Source organism: Musa acuminata, chromosome BXJ1-3, assembly GCF_036884655.1.
Source record: "Musa acuminata AAA Group cultivar baxijiao chromosome BXJ1-3, Cavendish_Baxijiao_AAA, whole genome shotgun sequence".
Taxonomy (NCBI): Eukaryota; Viridiplantae; Streptophyta; class Magnoliopsida; order Zingiberales; family Musaceae; genus Musa; species Musa acuminata.
Window position 1 is genome coordinate 35,712,703 of NC_088329.1, and position 24,123 is coordinate 35,736,825.

The 24,123-nt window shown below is 37.0% G+C and overlaps 3 protein-coding genes and 1 long non-coding RNA gene across 9 annotated transcripts; all 4 read right to left on the bottom strand.

Moving 5' to 3' along the window:
- Positions 1-271: 271 nt before the first annotated feature.
- On the bottom strand, positions 272-9,160 carry LOC103978589 (calcium-transporting ATPase 1, endoplasmic reticulum-type). The gene is made up of 8 exons (XM_009394429.3): positions 7,408-9,160; positions 5,509-5,578; positions 5,277-5,398; positions 4,478-4,756; positions 4,005-4,382; positions 2,213-2,322; positions 1,826-2,054; positions 272-1,216 (listed from the first exon to the last, which is right to left on the bottom strand). The coding sequence occupies exons 1-8, from the start codon at positions 8,812-8,814 to the stop codon at positions 632-634; spliced, it is 3,180 nt and encodes a 1,059-aa protein (XP_009392704.2). The 5' UTR covers positions 8,815-9,160; the 3' UTR covers positions 272-631.
- Positions 9,161-15,792: 6,632 nt separating this feature from the next.
- LOC135586499 (uncharacterized) lies at positions 15,793-17,972 on the bottom strand. Of its 6 annotated transcripts, none has more exons than XM_065131460.1 (3): positions 17,851-17,972; positions 17,078-17,178; positions 15,793-16,217 (listed from the first exon to the last, which is right to left on the bottom strand). In XM_065131460.1, exon 3 carries the CDS (start codon positions 16,204-16,206, stop codon positions 16,039-16,041), a length of 168 nt encoding a protein of 55 aa, XP_064987532.1. In that variant the 5' UTR covers positions 16,207-16,217; positions 17,078-17,178; positions 17,851-17,972; the 3' UTR covers positions 15,793-16,038. The 6 variants fall into 6 exon arrangements, with proteins under 6 accessions (XP_064987532.1, XP_064987552.1, XP_064987561.1 ...); XM_065131480.1 differs by having other exon boundaries at positions 17,792-17,930; XM_065131489.1 differs by having other exon boundaries at positions 17,847-17,917.
- Positions 17,973-18,711: 739 nt separating this feature from the next.
- LOC135637444 (uncharacterized) lies at positions 18,712-19,683 on the bottom strand. Its single transcript, XR_010496293.1, has 3 exons — positions 19,567-19,683; positions 19,178-19,237; positions 18,712-18,836 (listed from the first exon to the last, which is right to left on the bottom strand). It is a non-coding gene; the product is annotated as an uncharacterized LOC135637444 (long non-coding RNA).
- Positions 19,684-20,510: 827 nt separating this feature from the next.
- Positions 20,511-23,794, bottom strand: LOC135638707 (protein REVEILLE 8-like). Its single transcript, XM_065152004.1, has 6 exons — positions 23,421-23,794; positions 22,763-22,820; positions 21,126-21,249; positions 20,884-21,030; positions 20,687-20,803; positions 20,511-20,530 (listed from the first exon to the last, which is right to left on the bottom strand). Exons 1-6 carry the CDS (start codon positions 23,669-23,671, stop codon positions 20,511-20,513), a joined length of 717 nt encoding a protein of 238 aa, XP_065008076.1. The 5' UTR covers positions 23,672-23,794.
- Between the last annotated feature and the right edge of the window lie 329 nt (positions 23,795-24,123).

The following is a 24,123-nucleotide window of genomic DNA, read 5'->3' on the forward strand; positions in this document are numbered from 1 at the left end:
CCGCCGGGTACGGTGAGAGCGAGGCCGACCGAGCTGAAGTGTTGAGGTGAAGAAGAGGGGGAGAGGACCAGGACGGGTGACCCGACGCAGCACGTGCATTGTGCGTGCGGATGTCATGGATAAGCCCGTGTTCCTCATAATAATCTTGATGGTAATTAAAATAACATCAACAGCAAGAATAATTGACTGTTTGGCCGTTGCTGACATGGCGCTGACGTTTGTAGCAGAAGAGAGTGAATGGGCCCCAAGATCCAAATATTGAAGCTGAAGATAACAAAAGAACTGCAGGGAAGTACGAACAACATTCTCTCCCCTATAGAAACAAAAACTAGATAGAAATTATTGACTGTCACATTGCACATGCGACGATCTACAGTTGCACGAGCATTTCCCCTCGTAGTAACATTAACATCATGAGTATTACCAATGAAATGGATCTGTATAATCCAGCATGACAAAAAAATGTTTCTTAAAAATCGAGAATCTCCAAATCCAATATAAGTTCATTGCCAGGTTGGTTTCTGAACAGATCCCGGTTGCCTAATTCTCAAACTGAATGAGGGACCAGAACAACCTTTACCTTCCGTGGTGACGCAAAATTGTTGAAATGCATCTCCAAATCTGTTAGCATCTACTCATCCTTGTGTTTTGCGGATGCAGATCGTCTCCTGGCACCTGAAGAACTTGTGCAGCGCCCGACAAACTTGAGAACCTCATCGATGAGGATCACCGGAAGAGCAACCGCCAACACCAGGAGCCATTCGTTGAAACTGAGAGGCACTATTCCAAACACTTGGGCCAGGAAAGGGACATATAGTATCAAGAAGTGCAATCCAAATGAGACTGACATGGCCAAGAGAAGCCACGGGTTAACCCAGGGAGGCATGCTCAGGAGGCTCCCATCTTCCGATAATGCATTAAGGGAATTGAACATTTCAATGGCCACCAAGACGGAGAGCGAGAGGGTCATTGCCTTCACCTTACCAGTCTGGAAATAGTCGCAGGGATTAGTGTCAAAGGTGAAGCGACGTGAACCAGCAGTGAATGGAGCGACCTTGAAGCCATCCCATGAGGAGCATTCTCCCCAGTTAGAAAGCTGAGCATAGGTTACAAGAGTATGGCCATCACCACTCAAGTCAATGCCCATAAAGGAACCATGAGTGTACCATATGATGAAGATACCTACAGTGGCAATCCCCACATATAGCCCGATCACCTATACAAGGAATTATAAGAGTCAGCTGCCATGAATGAAGCAGGTACCGTATTTATGAGCATATAAATTTTCGGTAGAAGGTGCAACTAGTAATGCATGCAACAACACCTCAGCTCCTATTAATGTCTGTAATTTCCATTAAATGACTCCTAGTCAGTCAATTGGAAGATAAAAGTTATGAAAGTACAATCTATAGGCAAAACTGAAGTCTATGGTGGATTGGCTGCAAAAACATTATTATCCGAAAGCTTTATCCCCTCTCCCAAAGTTCAAGATTTTCTAAATATCCACCCCCTTACTTTAGTGGCTATCTTCACATATAGGTTGGACAACACTAATATGGATAAGAAATATGGGTGTATAAATAACCATAGTTTATGGTATGTAACAGAAGCAGGAGATTAAAATCAAGCCATCGTCAAGCAAGGTAGAAACTGAATCAAAGTCGAGTCAAAGCAGGAGGCAGAGGTTCATCCTCAGAGGAAATCAGAATTAGGATCTGGCTTAGGCATCAAATAACAGCAAAATCCATAATGTATTGATAGAGTCCATTCATGTTCATTGCAAACTCATTAATAATATAAATCACAATAAAAAAGAATGACTCACCATATAACGAAATAAAATCCATGCAGTAATTAGTGAATCATCACTTCTTCGAGGTGGTTTCTTCATAATATCTTTATCAGGTGGGTTGAATCCAAGAGCAGTTGCAGGAGGGCCATCAGTAACAAGATTGACCCACAAAAGTTGAACTGGTATCAGCCCCTCAGGAATGCCTAAAGCTGCTGTTAGAAAAATGGAAGCAACTTCACCAATATTTGAGGAGATCATGTATCTGCAATTAGTAAAGAGACGTGTACATAAGATCATCAAAGAAATTTTGCAAGGTACATAAAACATCAAGACCTATGATCAAAACGATATAATTATACATCTGATAAATAGCCTCAGATAGATGGCTTGAATGAGTGAACAGAAGGAAAAAGTTAAGACCTTATAAACGCTTTCATATTGTTGTAAATTGATCTTCCTTCACCAACAGCTGCCACTATCGTGCTGAAATTGTCATCTGCTAACACCATATCTGAGGCTTCCTTAGCAACCTGGAAGAAGAAATACTCAAGGATACTAAAAGACAGCTGATGCAGGGAACTAATATGGCAGACGGGCCCTTGTCTTTTAACTCAATAAACAACACTCACCATCACCAAAATCATAAGACCGTACAAGTATTCTGATGGCTAACAGCATAGAGAAAAAGGAAGAAGTATAACCATCCAGCAGTAGTCATCAAGCATCTCAGATCAGGATCATGTATTTCAGTCAGCAGAAGCACAAACAATTATTTTTAAGTGGATAAAGCAAATAGAAGTCTATGGGACTTCAATTATTTTCTTATGGCTTAATGAACTTCAATTGTTCTAAACTAATTAAAATTTAGTTTTTTAATAGCTTCATGCAATTGTTCAATTTTAAATTCATGTTATCATAAAATTGCATCAAACATTATTTTCAATAACCAGAAGGAAAAATAATTAGTTTTTCTTTCCATTGATTTCCCTTTTCATTATTTTCTTTATTTTTTTAACAATTGTTGTAAGCAAAGTAGTAAAAAAATTCCAGATTTGCTGAAATGTCAAGATTATTAAAACATTTCAATCTGGCCACAGGCTATGGCTGAAACTTCAAATTGTGTTGCTTACAAACTTAGGTCATGCCTAAAGGAGAAGGAATGCTACTAAAAGAAATAGTCCAAACCCTACACATCATGGAACCAAATACTGGTTGAAGTGGTACATACTGCCCAGTAATTACCTTTCTTAAGAAGAACTGGTACTGGACTATATAGATCAAAACCGATCAGTATTGAATTGTTTTTTAATTATTTTTCTGTTGATATCAAGCAGTACAGATAAGTAGATCTTCTGGTATAACAATGATTAGTTACCTAAAATGTTATTGCACTGAGATTTAAATACTTTGGCCAGAACAATTGGGAATGTGCAAATGAAGCCTGCACTACAAGCTTTTGCTAGAAAGTCAAGGCCATCAATTAAGGTGCTATGCCAAACCGAGATTTGAAATCCCTACACAGGTCACTCGGCTATAACAGACAAGAAGCTTAAGTGTGACATATGACCTTCCACTAACTAAAAAACATAAGTTATTTCTTTAGAAACATATATTTGAAATCTTTAATGACATTTATAGAACAGTTCACCCCAAAAGATTCATATTGATTTCTGTAAACAAAGTATCCCAGTTCCCTTCTCGATAAGAACTGAAAATTGTTCCACCATAAAAGAAATTACAAATTATGCCTGAGCAAAGAAATAAGCTAAAGGCTGTGAAATATTTAGGAAGAGCCACTGAGAATAAATAAGAGTGATTCTATTTCACTTTTCCTAGATTTAGTTCAAAAGTAATTAGGCGCAGAAGACAAAAGCCTGAGAGTAAGCATTTCAAGACCTGCTTAAGGCATCTTATTTCACTTTTGTAATATACTTGCTACCTTTTAGCAATTAAGTAGATTATTTCTCATTAGTCACCTTGGGAAGCCTTTCTCCATGAATCGGAATAACCCTAATTAGGAAGGTCAATGCTAACAAATCATAGAAACAGATATTAAGGAAAGACATAGCTTAATGAACACTAAGCTGCTAATCATTGTTGATATGATGATTTCACCATACCTCACGGGAAAATTCTTACTCGTATACCACAATACATAATTACAAAGAACAAAACGAATAAAAGAACAAATAAGAAGCAGGATAGAACAGACCTCTGTCCCAGCAATGCCCATCGCTATACCAATATCTGCCATTTTCAGAGCAGGAGCATCATTTACTCCATCCCCTGTCATTGCAACAACCTCACCATCTTCCTTCAACAATCTCACAATTTCTTGTTTATGCCCTGGTTCTGCTCTAGAGAACAGAAGAGCACCGTTTTGCCTCAGAATTGCCTTCTTATCATTGGATGACATAAACTCTTTGCCTGTGAGGCTCTTCAAATGTATATCTTCATCAGGTGAAAATACGCCTATATCGCGACAAATTGCTTCTGCTGTTTCCTTGTTATCTCCTGTTATGACCATTACACGAATGCCAGCTGCTCTACAATCTTCAATTGCTCTGTAAACCTCTTTTCGTGGAGGATCCTAGAATGATTCCAAAAATCAGAATACAGACAAAGGCTGGAGAGCACATAAAGGAAAAGACTCGGTGAATGACTCATTCAAACAAGATATCTCACCCTCAGCCCTACTAATCCAACAAATATGAGACCAGTCTCAATGGATGCGTAATTTGATGGATCAAGCAGAAGTTTATGAGCTGGATGGTCTCCTCCATCATATGCTGAAAATTCGGCTAGATCATCCTTATAGGCAAATCCCAAACAGCGCAATGCATTTGTTGACATTTCACGCAGAGCATTCATAATCAGATTTTTTGAACTGTCATCTAACAACACTACAGAACCATCAAGCAGCTGAATGTGGGTACTTCTTTCCAACAAATTCTCCACCGCACCCTGCCACAATGTAACTTTGATTATTTATTATAGTAAAGATTTTCCAGCCAGATGATACTGCAGAGAAGTTCAAATGATAAAGTATCGTATGAGCTTCCAAATACTTAATAGCTGCAAAGCATATGCAGAATAATTAATATGTCTAGGAGAAACAAAGTAGGAACGAATTATACATCCACAACAGACTAAGAAATAGAAAGAGATAACAGTGTAAAAGAGAAAGAAAAATCCCTTTTAACATACACCAAAAATAGAACCTCGTCAGCAGATAAAACCAACATCAAGTGTTTTCACAGTCCATATATCATGGATATTCTCCTAGGACAATGGATGCATAAGCTATATGGGCCATTGTGACTTCATTATCTATATATTTGGTACCAAATTTTCTCAATGAATAAGATGCACCAACATGCTCAACATGGATGCCAAGAAACACAAATGGTTATTTGTCCATCAGTTACATTCAGAGAATGATTCCAAATAATCTTTATCTAGATGGATAGAAAACGAGAAATACCTTCACAAGTAAAGAATTGGTTCCTGATTTTGATTTCACAATAACTCCCATTGATTTTCGAGTGCGATTGAACTCGAGAGTTGCAACCCTCTGGGCAATTCCATTCCACCATTTACAGCACCCTCCAATTATAAAAAGATGTCAATTAATAAATAGACTGCCATGCATGCATGCAAAAAAAATCTGAACTACATCATTGAATTATAAACTGCACTTAAGGCTTCAAACATACTTAATATTTCAGCCGAGTCCAATGAAGAAGGATCATATCCTCCAGGAAGTCCCATTTTCTCAACCAAAACCTGATCGATATATATTCACCATTCATCAACAAAGATAGGTCAAGTAAATATCAAATCAAAAAAACCAAATTACATGCATACCTCTCAAGTCACATCTGAATACATACGACTCAAATAGAGATACACACAGCTTAACTACTAACTAATAGTTTCGTAGCAAGAGCAAAATAGAACAGATAATTATTTTATAGTATGTTGTCTAGTATAACTGCTGAAAATTACTCATGCTATGATACTCTAAACTTCCCTCTGTCATTAATTACTTAATTAAAAAGGTGCATAGTGTATTTCACCTAGGCAAGGACTCAGCTTCTCATTTTTAAATTAAAAATCCTAAGCACTTCAAAACAAGCCTTGTGATGTCAATGAACGAAAGAAAGTAATTAGGGCAGTCATCAGGAACAAAAAAAAAACCCAAGAACCAAATAAGCTAGGCTAAGTTTGAAAGAAGCGACTTTCCAATACCGGTGAGCCTAGAATCCCTGTAGATAGAGATCCGCTTCCTCAGTAACTAAGCTAAGGCCGAATCAGGGCTGGAAAAGAAAGAAAGAATATCCTTCTTTGTATTTCGCCTAGAGCAGAATTCCACTTCCTAATCTAACCTTCTATCGGCTGGGTGAAACCAAAGGGGAATGCCACTCTCTTTTGCTAGTGCTAGACGGAATCACACTAAGACTGCAGTGGTGGGGGGGCTCAGGATAACATAACCCCAAAGAGAGGAGAGGAGAATAGATTCACTTAAAACAGATATAGATGAACTTATGAAACAGATATAGATGAACTTAAACAGATACGTTCTTACTGTGACTTAAAAAAGCTTAAATTTCTATAGTTGACTTTTGACTTTCAATATACCATAAAAACAGTAGATATCCCTTCAAGTTGGCACTCCCCCTCTTCCTTCAATACTATTAAGTTGCAAGCGAATAAACAATACAGTTAACGAAAGTGCTTTCTCATATTATATGATAAAGAAAGTCGATTGCCAGTCGTAATTCTGATCATAATCTTTTTGATTCACTGGAAGCACTAAGGTAAGCTCCTAAGGCTAAGCCCATATCATATAATTGCACTCTTAAGTAAAGCCCTTTTATTTAGAAGAAGTTCCTAGCGAGCTGTGGGCCATATCTTTGCTGTTGTGCCAGCTGAGGGAATAGGTGACCCGCCCTACCTTGTGAGTTCGGATTGGTGCAGTCCCTTTTCCAGAAGTGGATTTCCGCTCCTCCCAAAAGTGTAAGTATGTAAGTATTTTGACACGTATCAATAGTGCGAGTTCCTTTACCGTCGGTTTGAGTTGGCAGTTCCACTTTCATTCTTTCTCGCTGAGAGTGTACTTCATCGAGTTGGAGGCTTTACTACGTGAAGTAAGCGCTTCCTTCTATTGTTAGATCTTTACATGCAGTCTCTTCCCAGGCAGGGGAATGGGAATCCTTCTTTTGCCATCCCAACTGGGCTTTCTTTGTTTTGAGTTTGGAGGTGATTGGCAAGCGAATAGCAGTAGGATAGTTTGGAAGGGAATTGTTTGATGTTAGCTCGCTAGGAACGGAAACGGAAACGGAACCTAGAGAAGAAGAGGAAGAGTTCCGTTCTGGTCTTTATCTCCTTTCTCCTTGCGCCCAAGATCCACTTGTTGGGGAACGAATAGAAGTCAGTGGGGGCCTATCGCCCTATATTCTAGCTAGATCCCCCTATTTACAGTCGAAAGGAATCCATGAAACTTGGCTACAAAAACTTTACATTATTTTTAAGAAGAACTAGATAATTGATATTGAGTTAAAAATTACTAATAGGAATGAACTTTGGCAGGAAGCAACCATATGTATTCTTACCTTCAAAGCTGCCTCTGTCGGCATACCACTGGTAACAAAATGATGTCCTGACTGAGTGATACTTGCATCGTTACAGACAGCTGCAATCTTAGCAATCATTTGAAGATTCCCATCCATGCTACTGGCTGGCCAATCATAGATCTTCCCATCATGAGGATCGTATGTGGTACCATCCACTTTGTAGCTTCTAAGTGTATCCGTCCAGCGCCCCATTGCAACAAGCCTTACAACAGACATCTGGTTTGTGGTCAATGTCCCAGTCTTATCAGAGCATATCACAGTTGTGCAACCCAAAGTCTCAACACTTGGAAGCTTCCTGACCAGGGCATTCTTTTGTGCCATCTTCCGTGTACCCAGTGCCAAGCAAGTAGTGATCACCGCAGGCAGCCCTTCTGGGATTGCTGCAACAGCCAAGGCCACAGCAATCTCAAAGTAATAAGTGCACTTTTCAAAAGAGAACTTGAAATTGCTTGGCCAGCCATTGACATACTCCCAGGTAAAGAAGTACTTCACATTGATAAGCCAAACCAAAGCACAAATTACTCCAATTATAGCCGTAAGGACCTCTCCAAATTCATTCAGCTTCTTTTTCAATGGTGTATCATCCTCGCTCTGTGAAGCTTCATGGATCTGCGAATGAATCTTACCAATTTCAGTGTTCATGCCCGTCTGTGTGACCAAGCAGACACAGCTGCCATTCACAACAGTGGTACCGGCAAAAACCATGCATTCCTTCCCTTGGATATCTATGTCTTCATGCTCAACATGGTGGTTGGTTTTATTCACAGCAGCATTCTCTCCGGTAAGAGATGCTTGCTCTACTCTCACAGTGGAGCTAATCAGGTATAAAACCCTCATGTCTGCCGGGACCTTATCTCCAACCTTGAGCTCCACAATGTCACCCGGCAAAAGATCCTTAGCAGGCAGATTCGGAATCAAATTCCCATCCCTTCTAACGGCAGCATGCTCAGACTGGATTTCTTTCAGGGCCTCAAGTGCCTTCTCGGCATTGTTCTCTTGCCAAACGCCAACGATCGCATTCACTATCAGAATAAGGAAGATCACCAACGGCTCAACAAAGGCAGTGATCCCCATCTCGCCACCTTCATCCCCATCGTACCAAGCGAGCACAAAGGAGACGACGGCAGCCACAAGGAGGATCCGGACCAGCGTGTCGTTGAACTGCTCGAGAACCAACTGCCAGATCGACGGCCCAGAGTGCTTCTCTAGTTCGTTCAACCCATAAATCTCCCGTCGCTTCAGCACCTCATCGGATCGGAGCCCGTACTCGGCCGAAACCTTGAACTCAGCCTCGCACTCCTGGACGGTCCTTGCCCAGGCCGGAAAACTCGTGGTCGGGGGATCCAATCCACCCTTCTTCCGCTCATCCTGCCCTCCTTTCCCCATCCCCACCACGTTCCGACCAGAAATCCCTAAACTAGAAACCAATCTTTTCTACAAATCCCTCGAACCCACGCTTCCGGTAATCAACCGACCGATCTAAAATCCCAAATCCAGAAACCCTAGCAACAATCTCCCCGCCAGAAGAAAGAAAGAAAGAAAGAAAACCCTAGCAACAATCCCAGTCATGTAGAACAAATCGAAAATGGGAGGGAACTCAAAACGGGCTTGCGATCCGACGCAGACGTCTTGGGTCGGAGTTGTTCGCTCCCGTAGCGCTGTCTCACTACGACGGGAACAACGATCCCTCAAAGCACGCGATCGGCCCTTGGGAAAAGCAACGGCTTGGCGAGGCGAGATAGGCCCTTGGGACCCACACCGTTCTTATAACGCCATTACAGCATTAATTCCCGACTGACGTGCGACCACTTACCGAACCCTTTGTTTCCGTCACCCGCTCGCGATTGGGTCAATGGCGCGGGCGGCGTGGGACCCACTCGTGTATTTTGTGGGTGAGAAAGTTCAAAGGCTGGAACTTTCGGGAAACTTCCGAGGGCCATCGTGGCCCGACGCGATCAGAAAATGTTAGGTGACGTGTCGTCTCGTGATCGGATCCACGTGGCATGTCGTTTATAACCGAAGTAGGTGATGTGTGTCGTATGCACATAAAGGCTTTCATTTTTAATTGTTTGAAAGTCGACACACTTATAATACAAATAGAGTGTCAGATGAGGATGAGATCAAATTGATGGTTTAGAGGAAGACGATTCCTTGTTAGATTTGTCATTTATGACTTATGTATGAGGAGGGCATCACTCCCACTTATGATGTCTTATTTGGGTGCTTTTTATTTTATTGGGGGAACATTTGGTTGTCGCTATAGATTGTATTTGATTTATATTTTTCCATTCAAATATATTTGATCCAAATCTAAACCTAAACCTAATATCTCATGTCATAAATTTAGTTAGTTTTATCTTATTTATGTGACATTGTAGTACTCAACGATAAAATCTAAAAATAATTCAAATTAGATCTTTCTTTTTGTCGAGTGAAGTATGGTGTAGCACCATCCTATTATTTAGGAGCTTCATCCAATCTTACACTATGTAAGATTTTAGGATACTAAGATGATTGACATTTTAGATCGTAAGAAGCGATGTAAAAAAGAATATTTTTAACTACTTAGAGTGACAAACAATTATATTTATGAATGAAAGATAACACTATATTCTAACTGAAATATTCAAAAATATTTATGTATTAGTGGAGATTGTTGTTTAAGGAATCGGTGAAACGGATTACTAGAATCTAACTCATGAATTAAATTTCTCAGTATAAAGAGGCATTACATTGTATAAATTGATCGTATATGAATCTTTCTTAAATGTTGATGTACATGTATCTATCTCCACATGCATGCTTGTGTACATAATTGTTAACTAGATTAAAATTAATCCGTATGTTAATGTACATGTAATTGTTAATTAGTATAATGCATGCTTGAATGCATAATTGTGGATAAAATGATTTCTAATAACAAGTTCAAATGAAGTTTCAAGCTCATGCACATTCTTATGAAAAATATAATTTCAAATTCATGCATGCATAACCATTCATTAAATGTTTTTTAGAAAAAAAAATAACACTTTCATTTGATACAAAATTGTACCATTCATTACATTAGGGGAAATCTATGCCATGATTCTTCCCTCCATATATTATAATTAGAATCAAATTGTGGAAAGGCATAACACTAACCAAATGTGTCATTCCATATGTGAAAAATTGAGTTCAAATTGTGGAAATGCCTAATTTGATTATTTAATTTTACACACAATATTTATGTGCAAATTTTAAATTAATCGAAAGATTATGTATTTTGTGTAAGCATGCATGATAATAAATTGCATGCAACACATTCTTACGTGGATTCGTATTTGAGATCTATCGACTACATAGTAATAATAATACTATTATTATTATTATTATGGATATCTCAATATAAGATTTCAATTATAAGATTTTAACAAAAGTCGGTCGGAATTAACATAACTAAAGACACAATTTCCATATTTTAAAGATAATATTCGATAAAATTTATTTTGTTAGTCAATGATTCAATTTCTTTTCTTAATGACAAAACATATCAAAACCTGAATGATTGTTGAGACTGAATCGTAATTAGTAACGATACCTTTTACAGTGAAAAATTAGATGTTTCTATTAGATTTATGAATGAAAATTGATGTCAAGATTCAAGTGATTGTTAAGTAGCATTTGTGGAAGAGTAAGAGTGGATACACCTCTAGAAAATAGTCTCAGAATGATGACACCAAATAATGGCCTCATCGGAATAGACTAATTTTGGGTTAGCTCGAATGTTTCATAGATGAAACTATCTTTCGATATTAAGTCTTAAGCTTAATAGATAAATATAAAGATTTATTCAGTGATATGGATGATTAGGATTCAAATCATGACTTTGATTTTAATGTGACTTTATTTTAATGCTCGTGGATTTGCATCTCCATGCTAATGTATACATGCATTAATGTATTTATAATTATCAATCGATTATGTATGATTCTATACTAATTGATTTCCAACCATATAAGAATACTTTGAATCGACTAAGGGTAAATTATGGAAAGATATTTTTTTTTCCATGAAGAAAGATGAAAGAAAAATATAATTTTAATGAAAATAGAAGATATGATTTTTTTTTAATCCATAAGTAAGATATGATACATTCATTTGGTCAAAGCCAAATTATACGAAGTCATGGGAAATATATAACATGATTCTTGCCATATATATTATGATGAGGACTAAAATGGTTGCTATGATTTTGTCATTGCATGTATGAAAAATTGAGTGTAACAAACTAATGGAAATACATCACATTATTCGCTCCTATATGTAAGAATTAATGTCCAATTATAAAAAGATACAATAGAAATATATAATATCCTATCAGAGAAGACAATCACACATTTATAGAGCATATCTATGTAAGTCATTTATTATTATTATTTATTATCTAGAAAATAGAGGATTGTATGCATTGATATATATCGGTTAGTATATTATTGTGTGGTTGATAAGTCTTAAGTTTGAAAATAAATAAATATATATATATATATATTATTGTACTCTTTTTTATACAATATTTATGAAAAAGATTTCTTATTTTTGACTCATGTTGAATGACATTGTATGTTAAATCTCTCTCTCTCTCTCTCTCTCACTTCATTACCAAATCCACATCAATTAAGCTTGTGTCATAGAAATAACACAATTATTTAGTATTAGTAAAAAAATTTTAAGTTCTTAACACTCGTCCTACTTGAGAAGAGGATGATTATTTCAAGAAAATATAAATAAAAAACTGATTAATATAAAAAATAAATCAAATAATAAATCTTTACATATACTTTTTGTCTATGAGATGTAACATAATTTTACGTAGGTCGTAAATAGGAAGCCTAAATCGATTTAGGCTTAAGAGTTAGATTTCATGGAAAAAAATTAAAATGATATTTTATCATAAGACCTATATTCCCTTAACGGGCTCCAACTTTGGCTCGACATCCAAAGTGGGCCTCCCATAAAATTGTGGGGGCCCACGCGAGGCCATGGCCTCCCTATGTTATGTTTAATATCTCAATTAGTACATATGCATCAATCATGTTCATGGACATAAAATGCATAAGAGATGATATTAAGTGGGCATGGACTCTATCAACTTACTTTAATAGAAAGATTTGTGCATTTTGTATAAGCATGCATAAAAAATAATAAATTACACACATTTATCATCGCATAATAATGACCTATGTTATAGTCAATAATGTATTTGTTAGGATCGGAGCGGCACTAAGAGGGGGGGGTGAATTAGTGCAGCGGATTAAAACTTCGGTTTCGACAAATCTTTCGTACGATAAGAATGGAACTTGAAAAGCTAAACTTGAAAGCGTATTCTTAAAGTTGTGCAGCAAAGGTAATAAGGAACTAAAGCATGTAAGAAGGTTTGCAGTAATGTAAATAGCAATAATGAAATGTAAACCAGAGATTACGTCGATTTTAGAGTGGTTCGGTCAAATGACCTACATCCACTTGCGAGGCCCCTCTTCGATGAGGCTCCCACCTTCCACTAGCAAATCTCTTGAAATGGAAGGGCAAATACCCCTCTTACAACCTTTTACAAGCAGTTCAACCTCTTACAAATTTTCAGCAAGAAAGAATGAGGAGAACTCTAGCAAATTGAAAACAAGAAAGGCAAAGACTCTTCTAAGACTTTTCTCTCAATCACTTGCTGCACAAAAGTTGTTCTCTCAGCTGAGATTTGAGGGGTATTTATAAGCCTCAAGAGTATTCAAATTTTGGGCTCCAAAATTTGAATTCTCTTTGGGTTCCCGAATGCTGGAGGTGCCACCGCCCAGCCAAGCGGTGCCACCGCCCAGCGCTCGGGTGCTGGACGGTGCAACCGCCCAGCCAAGGAGGTGTCACCGCCCAGCTCTCGGGTGCTGGGCGGTGCCACCGCCTAGGCCAAATCAGCTCACTGGTTGGGCTCCAAATTTGGCCCAAACCAGTCCGAACTCGGGCCCAATTGGCCCCTACTTGGGTTATAGGATTAACACCTAATCCTAACCCTAATTAATGTGCTAACTACGAATTTAAAGACATTTTCTAAGCTATTACAAAGTCCGTAAGTCAAGACTTCTTCCGGCGAGCTTCCGGCGAACTTCCGACGGTCTTCCGATAAACTCTCGAAAACCATTCTGCGGACTCCCGGCAAGCTCCTAGACTTCACGATTTGATCTTGGCGAGTTCCAACGAGCTTCTTCGGCAAGCTCCGATCTTTCTCGGTGAGCTCCGCGAACTTCCAACGAACCTTCCGGCGAGCTTCCCAAAAACCCTTCGGCAAGCTCCCTACTCATTCTCGGCTAGTTCCGACAGCATTCCCGACGAACCTTCGGACTTCCGTCGAACTCTCGAACTCGCAACAAATCCTTCGCACTTGACTCCAGCACTTTGTTTCGCTTTATGTCTTCATCGTTATCGTAGTTAATCCTGCACACACAAACCAAAACTCAACTCCGATCTAGACAATTATTACAACGCGAATTGACATTCTGTTGCCCGGCACGTCATTGGTTGGCGCTTCGTCCGATTCTTCGGTGCATCGTCCTCTCTTGCGGCTTGTTGCCCAATCGGCGGTTGACCTCCGCAACCCCAATATCCTTGGCACAATTCCACTCTCCTTGGCCCGACGCCCGACGTCCGAAGCCTTCTGCCGTCCAATACCCTGACGTGATCTCCTCCGGCACAACGTCAATTCCTCCTGCGTTAACTGTCTAATCCTGATCGAGTAGACCTGCATCACTCAAAATGCAGTTAAACATAAACATAATTATCAATTAGTTTCATCATCAAAATACGAGATTCAACAGTATTATTGCACAAGTGATATGTCTTGGATTGATTTAAGTTCACATGTAAATGTCATATAATAATTATTTTAAAATATATATAATAATAATAAATAATAATATGTTGATCATAGATAATTTTTATCGATTAATATAGATCCTATTAGGATTACGAACATAAAATTTTAAAATTTGCCAATTAACTCCCCTTATTTCAATTAAAAGCATTGATAACCTATGTTTAATTTCCGGCCCCAATTTTGACTCATCTGCCAACGTGTTCATGATCTCCCTACTAATTTCGCACCATACATAACCTATGTTTAATTGATCATTTAGGAACTATATATATGGATAGATATTGTAGATCTGTTAGTCTTTACTCCATCACTTATTATGATCTCGTGGATAATAAAAGGAGAGGAGAAAATTAATCTAGTTTTTAAGGATCGATGCTTGCTACTTATAGACTATGGTATGTTACTAGATCCGACAGAGATATTTCATTGATTATGACATCTAAAGGTATATAAGCTTGGTCTTGATCTATTATTATTTAATTTTGATTTTGATTTTAATTTTTTTTAAGATAATGATAGTTTTATGCTTACAATATATACTTGAATTTTTTCGAATATACATGAGAGACATTTGTGTGATAATATGAAGTTGTACGAATCTGAGTTTTCACAAAAAAATGTCTTGTATACTTTCTATTGTAATATTTATGAAAGAAAATTATAATAGTATTTTAAACCTATTCATTCTATTGGAATATTTTTTTTTTGCCATTTGTACTCTATGAAGTGATTCTTTCAAAATAATAGAGAGATTTACCATGTTACCTCAAACTTGTTAGGTTTCCTTGCATTGGAATAATTATATTTCCTTCTTTATTATTATTATTATTATTATTATTTTTTTTTTTCACACAAATACATCGAATGATGTTCTAATTATCTTTTGACGAATCTTACTCTGATTGCATTTGGTGGCTTTGTGATGGGTTGTGTAACATTTTACTCTCTACAATGTAATAATTCCATACTTATTTTAGGAATTTTTATTTATTAATTAGACTTATTTATTACCACTATTTTTTACTTTTATTTATAATAACACAGACAGTAAATCCGATTTCGGAAGTACACCATCTGGTTAGGATGGTCCGCGTGCCGATAAGTTAATGTTCTAATCAAGGTCCGCAATACCGTACCGTACCAGAGTTTCGACCTAGGCTCGGTACCGGTACGGTACGGTATACCGAGCGGTACACCCAGGTGTACCGCTCGGTATATTTAGGCGTGTCGAGCACTGTAGCATATGGTCCGCGTACCGGAAGCCTGTCGGACTGGTACGTACCGAAAGCTTGTCGGACATGCTACAGTGCTGCTACAGTGTCGGACCGGTAACATATGGTCCGCGTACCGGAAGCCTATCGGACCGGTACGTACCGCCTGTACCGGGCGGTATGATCCGGTACTGCAGACCATGGTTCTAATTGTACCGAATCATATCAGATATATAACAGTCCACTCAGTATGCAGAATGGTACCAAAAAAGATAATTCTATTTCAAAACTTCACATTAACAAAAGGCAATTGGCGAAAACACTTCAATTATGAATATAGACAAAAACTGAGAATGCAGTGTAACAACTACTTGCCAAGATCTCAGGGGTTACAAATGTGATCCCAAGATTTATTTGTTTGTGCCACTCTATGGCATCAGGGCGGTTTTTGCTGTGTATTACTGATCTTTTTTCTCAAGTGTAATTTTCCATAGGTGAATGCTTCTAGTCTTCATCTTTCTTGGGCTTTCGATAAGTCTCTTCGATGTCCTTCGTCTTCAACATCCATGTACTCACAAGCTTCTTTATGTTCGGAACCTCGTAGTTCTGAGCAATGTAAACACCACAGCCGACTCCTAGCAAAAACGAGAAACTGCTCCTAATTATTCCCATTTTTCTTTAATCTGCAATCAAGTAAAATGAAACTTTAGTCCATTCAGGTGTTTCTTACCACAGTCGTCGGGACTCTTACCACAACATAAAAATATGACGAACAAATATTACGATATGAGGTTATGAATACACCTATGTACAAACACATAGCCAGAATGAAAGTGAAGATTCTGCATTTTCCTGATGAAACCCATTTTACTCTCTCTATAGGCGATCATGCCTGAATTGAGTTCACACACATTAATCAAGAAAGATATCCACGTTCCAACCTTTGTCGTAATGCATATAGTCCAAGCATTAATGGAAAGAAATATGACTCGAGTGGTTAGATTAATTGACGGAGGATTTATGTCTTCAATTGCTCTATAAATCTGAGCTTTTATTTCCATGCGCCAAACTCCAACCTTCCCTTCTCAAAATGGACTCTTCCAGATTCTACGAGGCTTACTCCCAATTTAAAAAGTCAAGATCAGATAGGCAAATTCGGATGCTTTTTTTTAAGCATTATCCAGAAACTCTCCCACAACACAGTAGGGTAATCTGTCCAATTAACATGGTTGACTTGAGGGTGAGGATGAGCATCTCAAACTTTGATTGGTAATATATCCATATTCCTAGGGCAAGCATTGTTGAATATGTTTGGTTCACTCAAAAGTAAAATGATAATATTCATCACCTTAAGATGGTCATATTTGATGGTCTCAACGATTAAAGTAATGAAGCTTCAGAAATATGAAGTAGAAATCCAGAAGGAAAGTCCATAAATAGAGAATAGCAAAGATTCACATAGAATGGCATACATCAATGAACGAAAATGATCCATAAGAAAAGTAAATTGTCATCAGTACAGGAAACTAAAGTCTTTGTTTACCTGCAAAACCAATCACTGCAGTATAAGCTTGGTTTCTTGCACTTTTCTTGATCAAACAATTGAACCATTTAATAATTCAAAAAGGAAATCTACCAAGATATCTGAAAAAACAAGATGAAGGAAGAATCAAGGTTCAATTAGTTCACCATGGGTTCAAGGGTTCAATCAGTTTTTCATCGAAACTATGTAAAATGGAAATAAAGAGAACGAGAGAAAACCTTAGTGCTACTGGGACAGAAAACATGCATCCTCTTGGTAAACAAAACTTCACCAAAAGATGATCTTGACTACATTAAATGATTAAAAGTTCATAATTATATCATCGGGCCAAGCGATTCAGAACTTATAACCCAAAGTTTTAGCTCAATCGATTGATGTTTGCCCAAATTTACACATTTCCACTTTATTTTTTTTTCAAAGTACCTTAAACCTCACAAACATTTATGCCGAAAACCCCTTGAAATTTACACCAAACGTGAACTCTAAAAAGCCCTCTTCGAGGGAGATCCCAAAATGCCCTAACCAAGTGCCATGCCGTGAAATGAAATCGAAATCGAAATGCAACATGATGGCAAACAAGGCATCAAATTGATATAAGTCAGCATCAAATTAACAATAAAATCAACATGAAAATTTCATTTTTCTTCATATAGAAACGAAAACACGACTAAAACAACTAATGCCCATCAGAATCTTCAAAGAAGTGGAAAATACCCTAATTTTGTTGCCGGGGAGAGAGAGGGAAAGAGAGGAGAGAGAAGTGCAGTACTGACGGAAGAGTTGTCGGGATTAGCGTTCGGCACCGCGACCGGAGTGGCGGCGGCTGCTTTCGATCGTTGTCGCAATCTCCCGTCAACTGTAGTTGGTATCTCAGTATATGCCACCGCGACGGTAGCATATTATCGGATTGAAACGAGCTAAATCCGAATCCGCATCCGATAATATTAAGATTATCGCGTGTAGGTTCAGGATTCAGGATTCGTATCCGATCCAATTAGTTTATCGGATCTTGAACCAAAAGGATCCGCATCCAGATATTTTGGTCGGGTTTACGGGCTGTCAGACTCCATCAAATCTCCAGAAGCAATTAAATAAAACAAAAACATATTCCGCTCTCATTTATAACTTTCCAAAAAAATAAAAAAAGAACAATTTATTTTTTAGAGCATTGAACGCTTGAATAAGAGTATTTAAATCAAATCAAATTTAGTTACTGCGAGTAAAGGCTTTCATCACAACAATAAACTTCTTTATTGCAATAAACGATTCAAAAGATCTATTCAAAACCATCAAAAAAAAGCAAAAGGGTCTTTTGGTACCATTGTATCGAGTGGTATCATCAAACTAATGCACTGGAAGGAAAACTAGTCATCCAAATACTTATCGTATCAAGTATTACTAAATCATTGTAAGTTCAAGAATTACTTCAAACACATGCAATAAATATTCATGGCAAATGAGGATGGTGGAATTCAGGGAGTAATCCGGTGTGTCTTTTTGCAGGAATCAAACGTTCGACGATGGTTCCCAGTTGTTCACTCACGTCTTCCGGATCTTTGATGATGTCCTCTGTTGCATGGAGAATTATAGTACAGGTGTGTCTCAGATGAAGTAGATAAAGATGATAAGAAGACTTCACGTACGAAAACAAGTTATTCAGATGAAGTGAAAGGTAAGATTATATATCTGCAAAAGCAGCAGTTCCGCCGATGGCTGCCACCTTTCTTGTGTTCACGTCATACGTGCCCAGCCACCTTATCTGTGGAACGAAGCACGGAATGATACACAAAATTAACATCGGAGAAGGAACACACGCTGCATATCCAAAGAACAAGTAATCCATAAAACGTAAATGAGTTTGCAATTTCTTCAAATCATTTTGGGAAGGCAATTTAATTAAGAGGGGTATTTTGTTCGCAAGATGCCCAAAAAAGAAGGCCTTCATACATGTAAGACAGGAGAAAAGGAATGGCAGACAAATTCCATACAACAGAGCAGTTATCTTAAAATGCCACAACATATTTCTAGTTACAAACTGCAGGATCAGTAAGATCACAACACATGATGTTACACAAAACAATAGTCAAAATGTATACTCACCAGAGGTTCAAGACTAGGGCTAGTCAGATTTACAGCAAGATTCCTCATTAGTATCAGAATCTGCATGTGAATAGAAAAAATTAGTCCAATGAAGCAATGATAGAAACATTAAATTTAGTATCCAAGCTGACATAAGTTCATTCTTTAGATCCAAGGTATGTGTTTAGTGTTTATATTCATTAATCATCCATACAACTCTACATGATGATCGAGGACTTTTGTTTTCCTCGAGTAAGGCAAGTTAGAAGATATCCATGAAAAAGAATTGACTATACAGATTCTTAACATTTCACAATTCTTTCCTCCAACTAGAATTGAAGGAAGTTCCATGGTCAATAAACATAGTAAATACGGGGCTATATGAAGTTCAAAATATTTTGCTGACTTACAATTTTAGCAGTAACTGGATCGACATCTTGTAACTTTTCAAAGAAATGTTCCGCTCTCCATGTAATGTTCGGATCAAACATACTTCCAATGAAGGTATACACTTGAGCAAAGTCTGGTACAGTAAGTAATAAGCACAATGCAGATATAACTTGAAAATAGTAAACAGTGCTGAGACTTAATGGAATAGAAATTAAAATTAAATGCTGAATAAGGCTTGACAGCGGTCCAACAACTGAATGCATCACCAGCACATAAATGTACAATCACTAGTACAAATTCACATATAAATGTAAACAAATGCAATTTGCTTCACTCAAACCCCATTTTGGGTGAATGATATCATACACTATTTGTACATGCATATCAAAAGAAAAAAACAATTGTACACAACTTCGATCAGATAGTTGAAAGTGATTGTAATTATGACAACAATCTCCAATAACATAATATGGATGGAGTTGGGTGTAAAAGTTGTATACGTTTTCCTAGATGTTTTTTTTCTATATAGGTGCTGTCCAAAGAGAAAAATAATTAACCTTTAAACGATAGGTATTACTACTGAGTACCAAAGATTGCAAATTTTCAGTTTGCTCATAATAATGGGATCTTTGCTGCCCTTGGGAACTTTCCATCCCACTTAGACATACTTAATATCCTCCTAGAAATAAAAAAAATGACTAATTGTATTAAGAATATGGATATGTCCACAAACAATTTGTACGTGGCCATTTCAAACAGAGGATAAAACCATGCCAAGCGGTCACTGATGAAAGGTTCTATAGAGAAGTACATGTATATAATCTTTTCACTATTGTTGGAGTATAACCAGACCTCCCCTTTCATGCAAAAATAGAATAAATGCAAGGCACTAAAAGCCTCTGCTTTTCCAGTTCTTTTGATCATTTCTTTTACAAATATGGTGATCCTTAGGTTATTGAATATGCTAGTGGTGTGTAAATTCAACTATTCATATAAATATACAAAAACAAACTTAATTTACATACAGTTACTGCTTCCCAAGTATTTTATGCGTTGCATACTTGAAATTCGTTGAAGTTGGAATTAGATATTAAACGATAAAAAGTGAAGGGTACAGTCTGTGACAAGTGCAAAAATTACCTGGATGCGGGTTTCTTTGTTTTGTTGCCCGATGAGTTAACAAAGATCCACTTAAATTGCCACTCCAATCAATGTTTTGACTATATATGCTTGTTTTGCCAAATATTCCACTGTCACCTACAATAACCAAATTGATGAAACGAATTATTATAGCAAAAAATGAAAAGGATGTTTCTACAATTATGGACCGTACAGACCTTCAATATCAGGACGGATGGTATAGCAAGCAGGTAGAGATGTTGCTTCACTGGACGTGTAATTTATATCATTTGAGGTATTATCCCAGACAGAGCATGCAGGAAGAATTCGAGAAGATGCATAAAGGCAATCCACAGATACTATCTCTATCAAAAGCAGTCTATTAAATGTCAAAATTCATAGGAAGGTATATCCAACACAAAAAAAAGGAAATATATTGCTTTCTAATCAGAATAAAAACCATTGTTGGGGGTGATTTGCTGGGTTGGATGAGCCATTTTGCGTTTAGGATGAGGAGGTGGCACATGAGCAGCTAACCCAATCTTCTGTACCTTTAGAAAGTACTTCTGAGCATGACTACGAATCTGACAACAAATACAGGCCCAGGAACAATCAAAACAAGTAAATTAGTTTATTCAAATTGATGCAATCAAAAAATATATATGTATATATATATATATACATATATACATATATGTATATGTATATATACATATATATACATACATATATAAATATATATATACATACATACATATATATATATATATATACATACATATATATATATATATATACATACATACATATATATATATATATATACATACATATATATATATATACATACATACATATATATATATATATACATACATACATATATATATACATACATACATATATATACATACATACATACATACATACATATATATATATATATATACATACATATATATATATACATACATATATATATACATATATATATATATATAGATACATATATATATACATATATATATATACATATATATATATATACATATATATATATATATATATATATATATATACATATATATATATATATATATATATATATATATATATAGCCTTGTTATTTTCATTTCACTCTACTCTTTATTGTTTACCCATTTAATATTTGCTTATGTATCTTCTTTTTTATCTAATCAACAAGATCATGGAAACAACCAAAACAAACAATTAAAATATTTCATCTTTTCCTTTAAAGAAAGTTAGCTAATGACTCGAGAAATTAAGAATGGACCAAGAAAACATAATCAATCAAGGAACAAGATATCAAGAACATACTAAGAAACCAATAATAGGGTCATCGGATTAGAGACAAAGAAAGGCAAGAAAAAACATATACATAAAAGTACAAACTGAAGAGAAGATATTGCTATATTGTGTGACAAACTGTGATCATGACATCTATTTATATCCTTATTTAATAAGAATTAGCATTGAGGAGATCTTAATCATCTGACAATAAGATCATAACTATTTATGTCAGTAAATGTACCATTTTATGACAAAAAATGTCATATGTAATTGCTATTAAGAAATGGATAAGAATATTATGTTCTTTAAGATCTCCTAAGCAAAGCTGACGAATAAAAAGAAAGAAACAAAAATGAGCATGTCAGCCTCCTCTATGACAAGCTTACAGCAGAATAACAAATGTTGGTCAAAACTTTTAAATTTATTTTTTCACCAAAGATTAAGTGCTGAAGATGCGATTTGAATTTTATGATAAACTATTAAAATCTTTCGTGGCTAAATTATATATATATATGTGTGTATATATGTATATATATATATATATATATATATATATATATATATATATATATATATATATATATATATATATATATATATATATATATATATATATATATATATATATATATATATATATATATATATATATATATATATATATATATATATATATATATATATGATACACCACTACCAGCCATATTAAATCTTATTAGAGAAGTTAGAGGGAAAGAAATAAAACCTAGAGTAACAGATGCCAGAATTGCAAAACTGAAGATGTACCTGAATAGTTGTCTTGGTACCCACAAATTCTTCAATTTTCTTCCAATCACGACCAAACCTGATTAGCAGCACAATATAAATTTTAGAAGCCATATTTCTAACCATCAAGGAATGCTCAAAATTCAAACTATGACTTTTCATATCCATAAATCATTATCTATATCAAATTCATAATCTACGCTTTCAAGTTATAAGTGATTATTTTATTTTGCAACTTGACAAAGAAATTACTAACAGGACATACACTACCCCTCTCTCTCTCTCTCTCTCTCTCTCTCTCTCTATATATATATATATATATATATATATATATATATATAATATTTTTTGTGTAAGATGAGAGATTTTAAGAGGACAATGAACGTTAAGAAAGTGTCAGTTGACAAATATTAGATTTAGCCATCAATTTAATAAGCTGAAGTCGGAATTGATATTTATTCTGTTACCTAACAAAATCATTGGTATGAATAATTTTAATTCATTGGTTTAGTCACCTAACTCAAACTAACTCTTACTATTTCTTTTCATCTAGAATTCGCATCATATGATCCAATCAAAGGATCATAAAAATTTTATTGCTCAGAGGAGAAGAATAATCGACGAACATGAAACCATGTAAAAAGAGAACGAGAGTAGGAGGATGACGAGTGGACATTACAGCAGGAGGGCATCGAGAAACCTCTCGTGCTCCTCGGCCGTCCACTTGTCCCTCGACTTGGTGATGGTGTAGGGCTTCCGCAGTTTCTTGGTGGTCCGGTCTACGCCCGCCGCGGGGCGGGACGACGACGGGGTCGAGCGGTTCGCGCTCTCCGTCGGGTACGTAAAGCATCGGTAGAACCGGAAGCCGAGTAGGAGAGGGAAGCAGAGGTAGGAAAGAAGCCGGAGGCTAAGAATCCGGTGGACCGCCATCGACGCCGTTATCAACCCATCCTCCCCTCAACGATTCTGTCCCCAACCTCAATACCTCGATTCGGCGCACAGCCTGGGGCATATAACGAGGGGGAGAAGGTGAGGGACGGCGGCTGACAGCGACGGCAATGGGCGGGCGGGCGGTCAGAGAAGCCCACGAGCAAGTGCCCGCGAAAGGGAGCGCAAGAGGTCGGGCAAGGGCCGCGGAAGTGGCAGCGGGTGGCGTAGCGGCAACGCACGGGGAATGGGGTTAATTGGGGGAATGGTGGGTCGTCTTTTGTGCGTTTGGGGGGCGGTGGTGGAGAGCGGAGGTTGCGCAGCCTAACACTACTTGCCATCTTTGTGCTTGGGAGAGGCAAAGGAGTGGGTTCCTCTCAGCGTCGCGCACATGGAAGAAGGGAAGGCAGGGGGAAAGGGGGGCGGTGGAGGAACGCCCACTTGGTTTTGGCTTC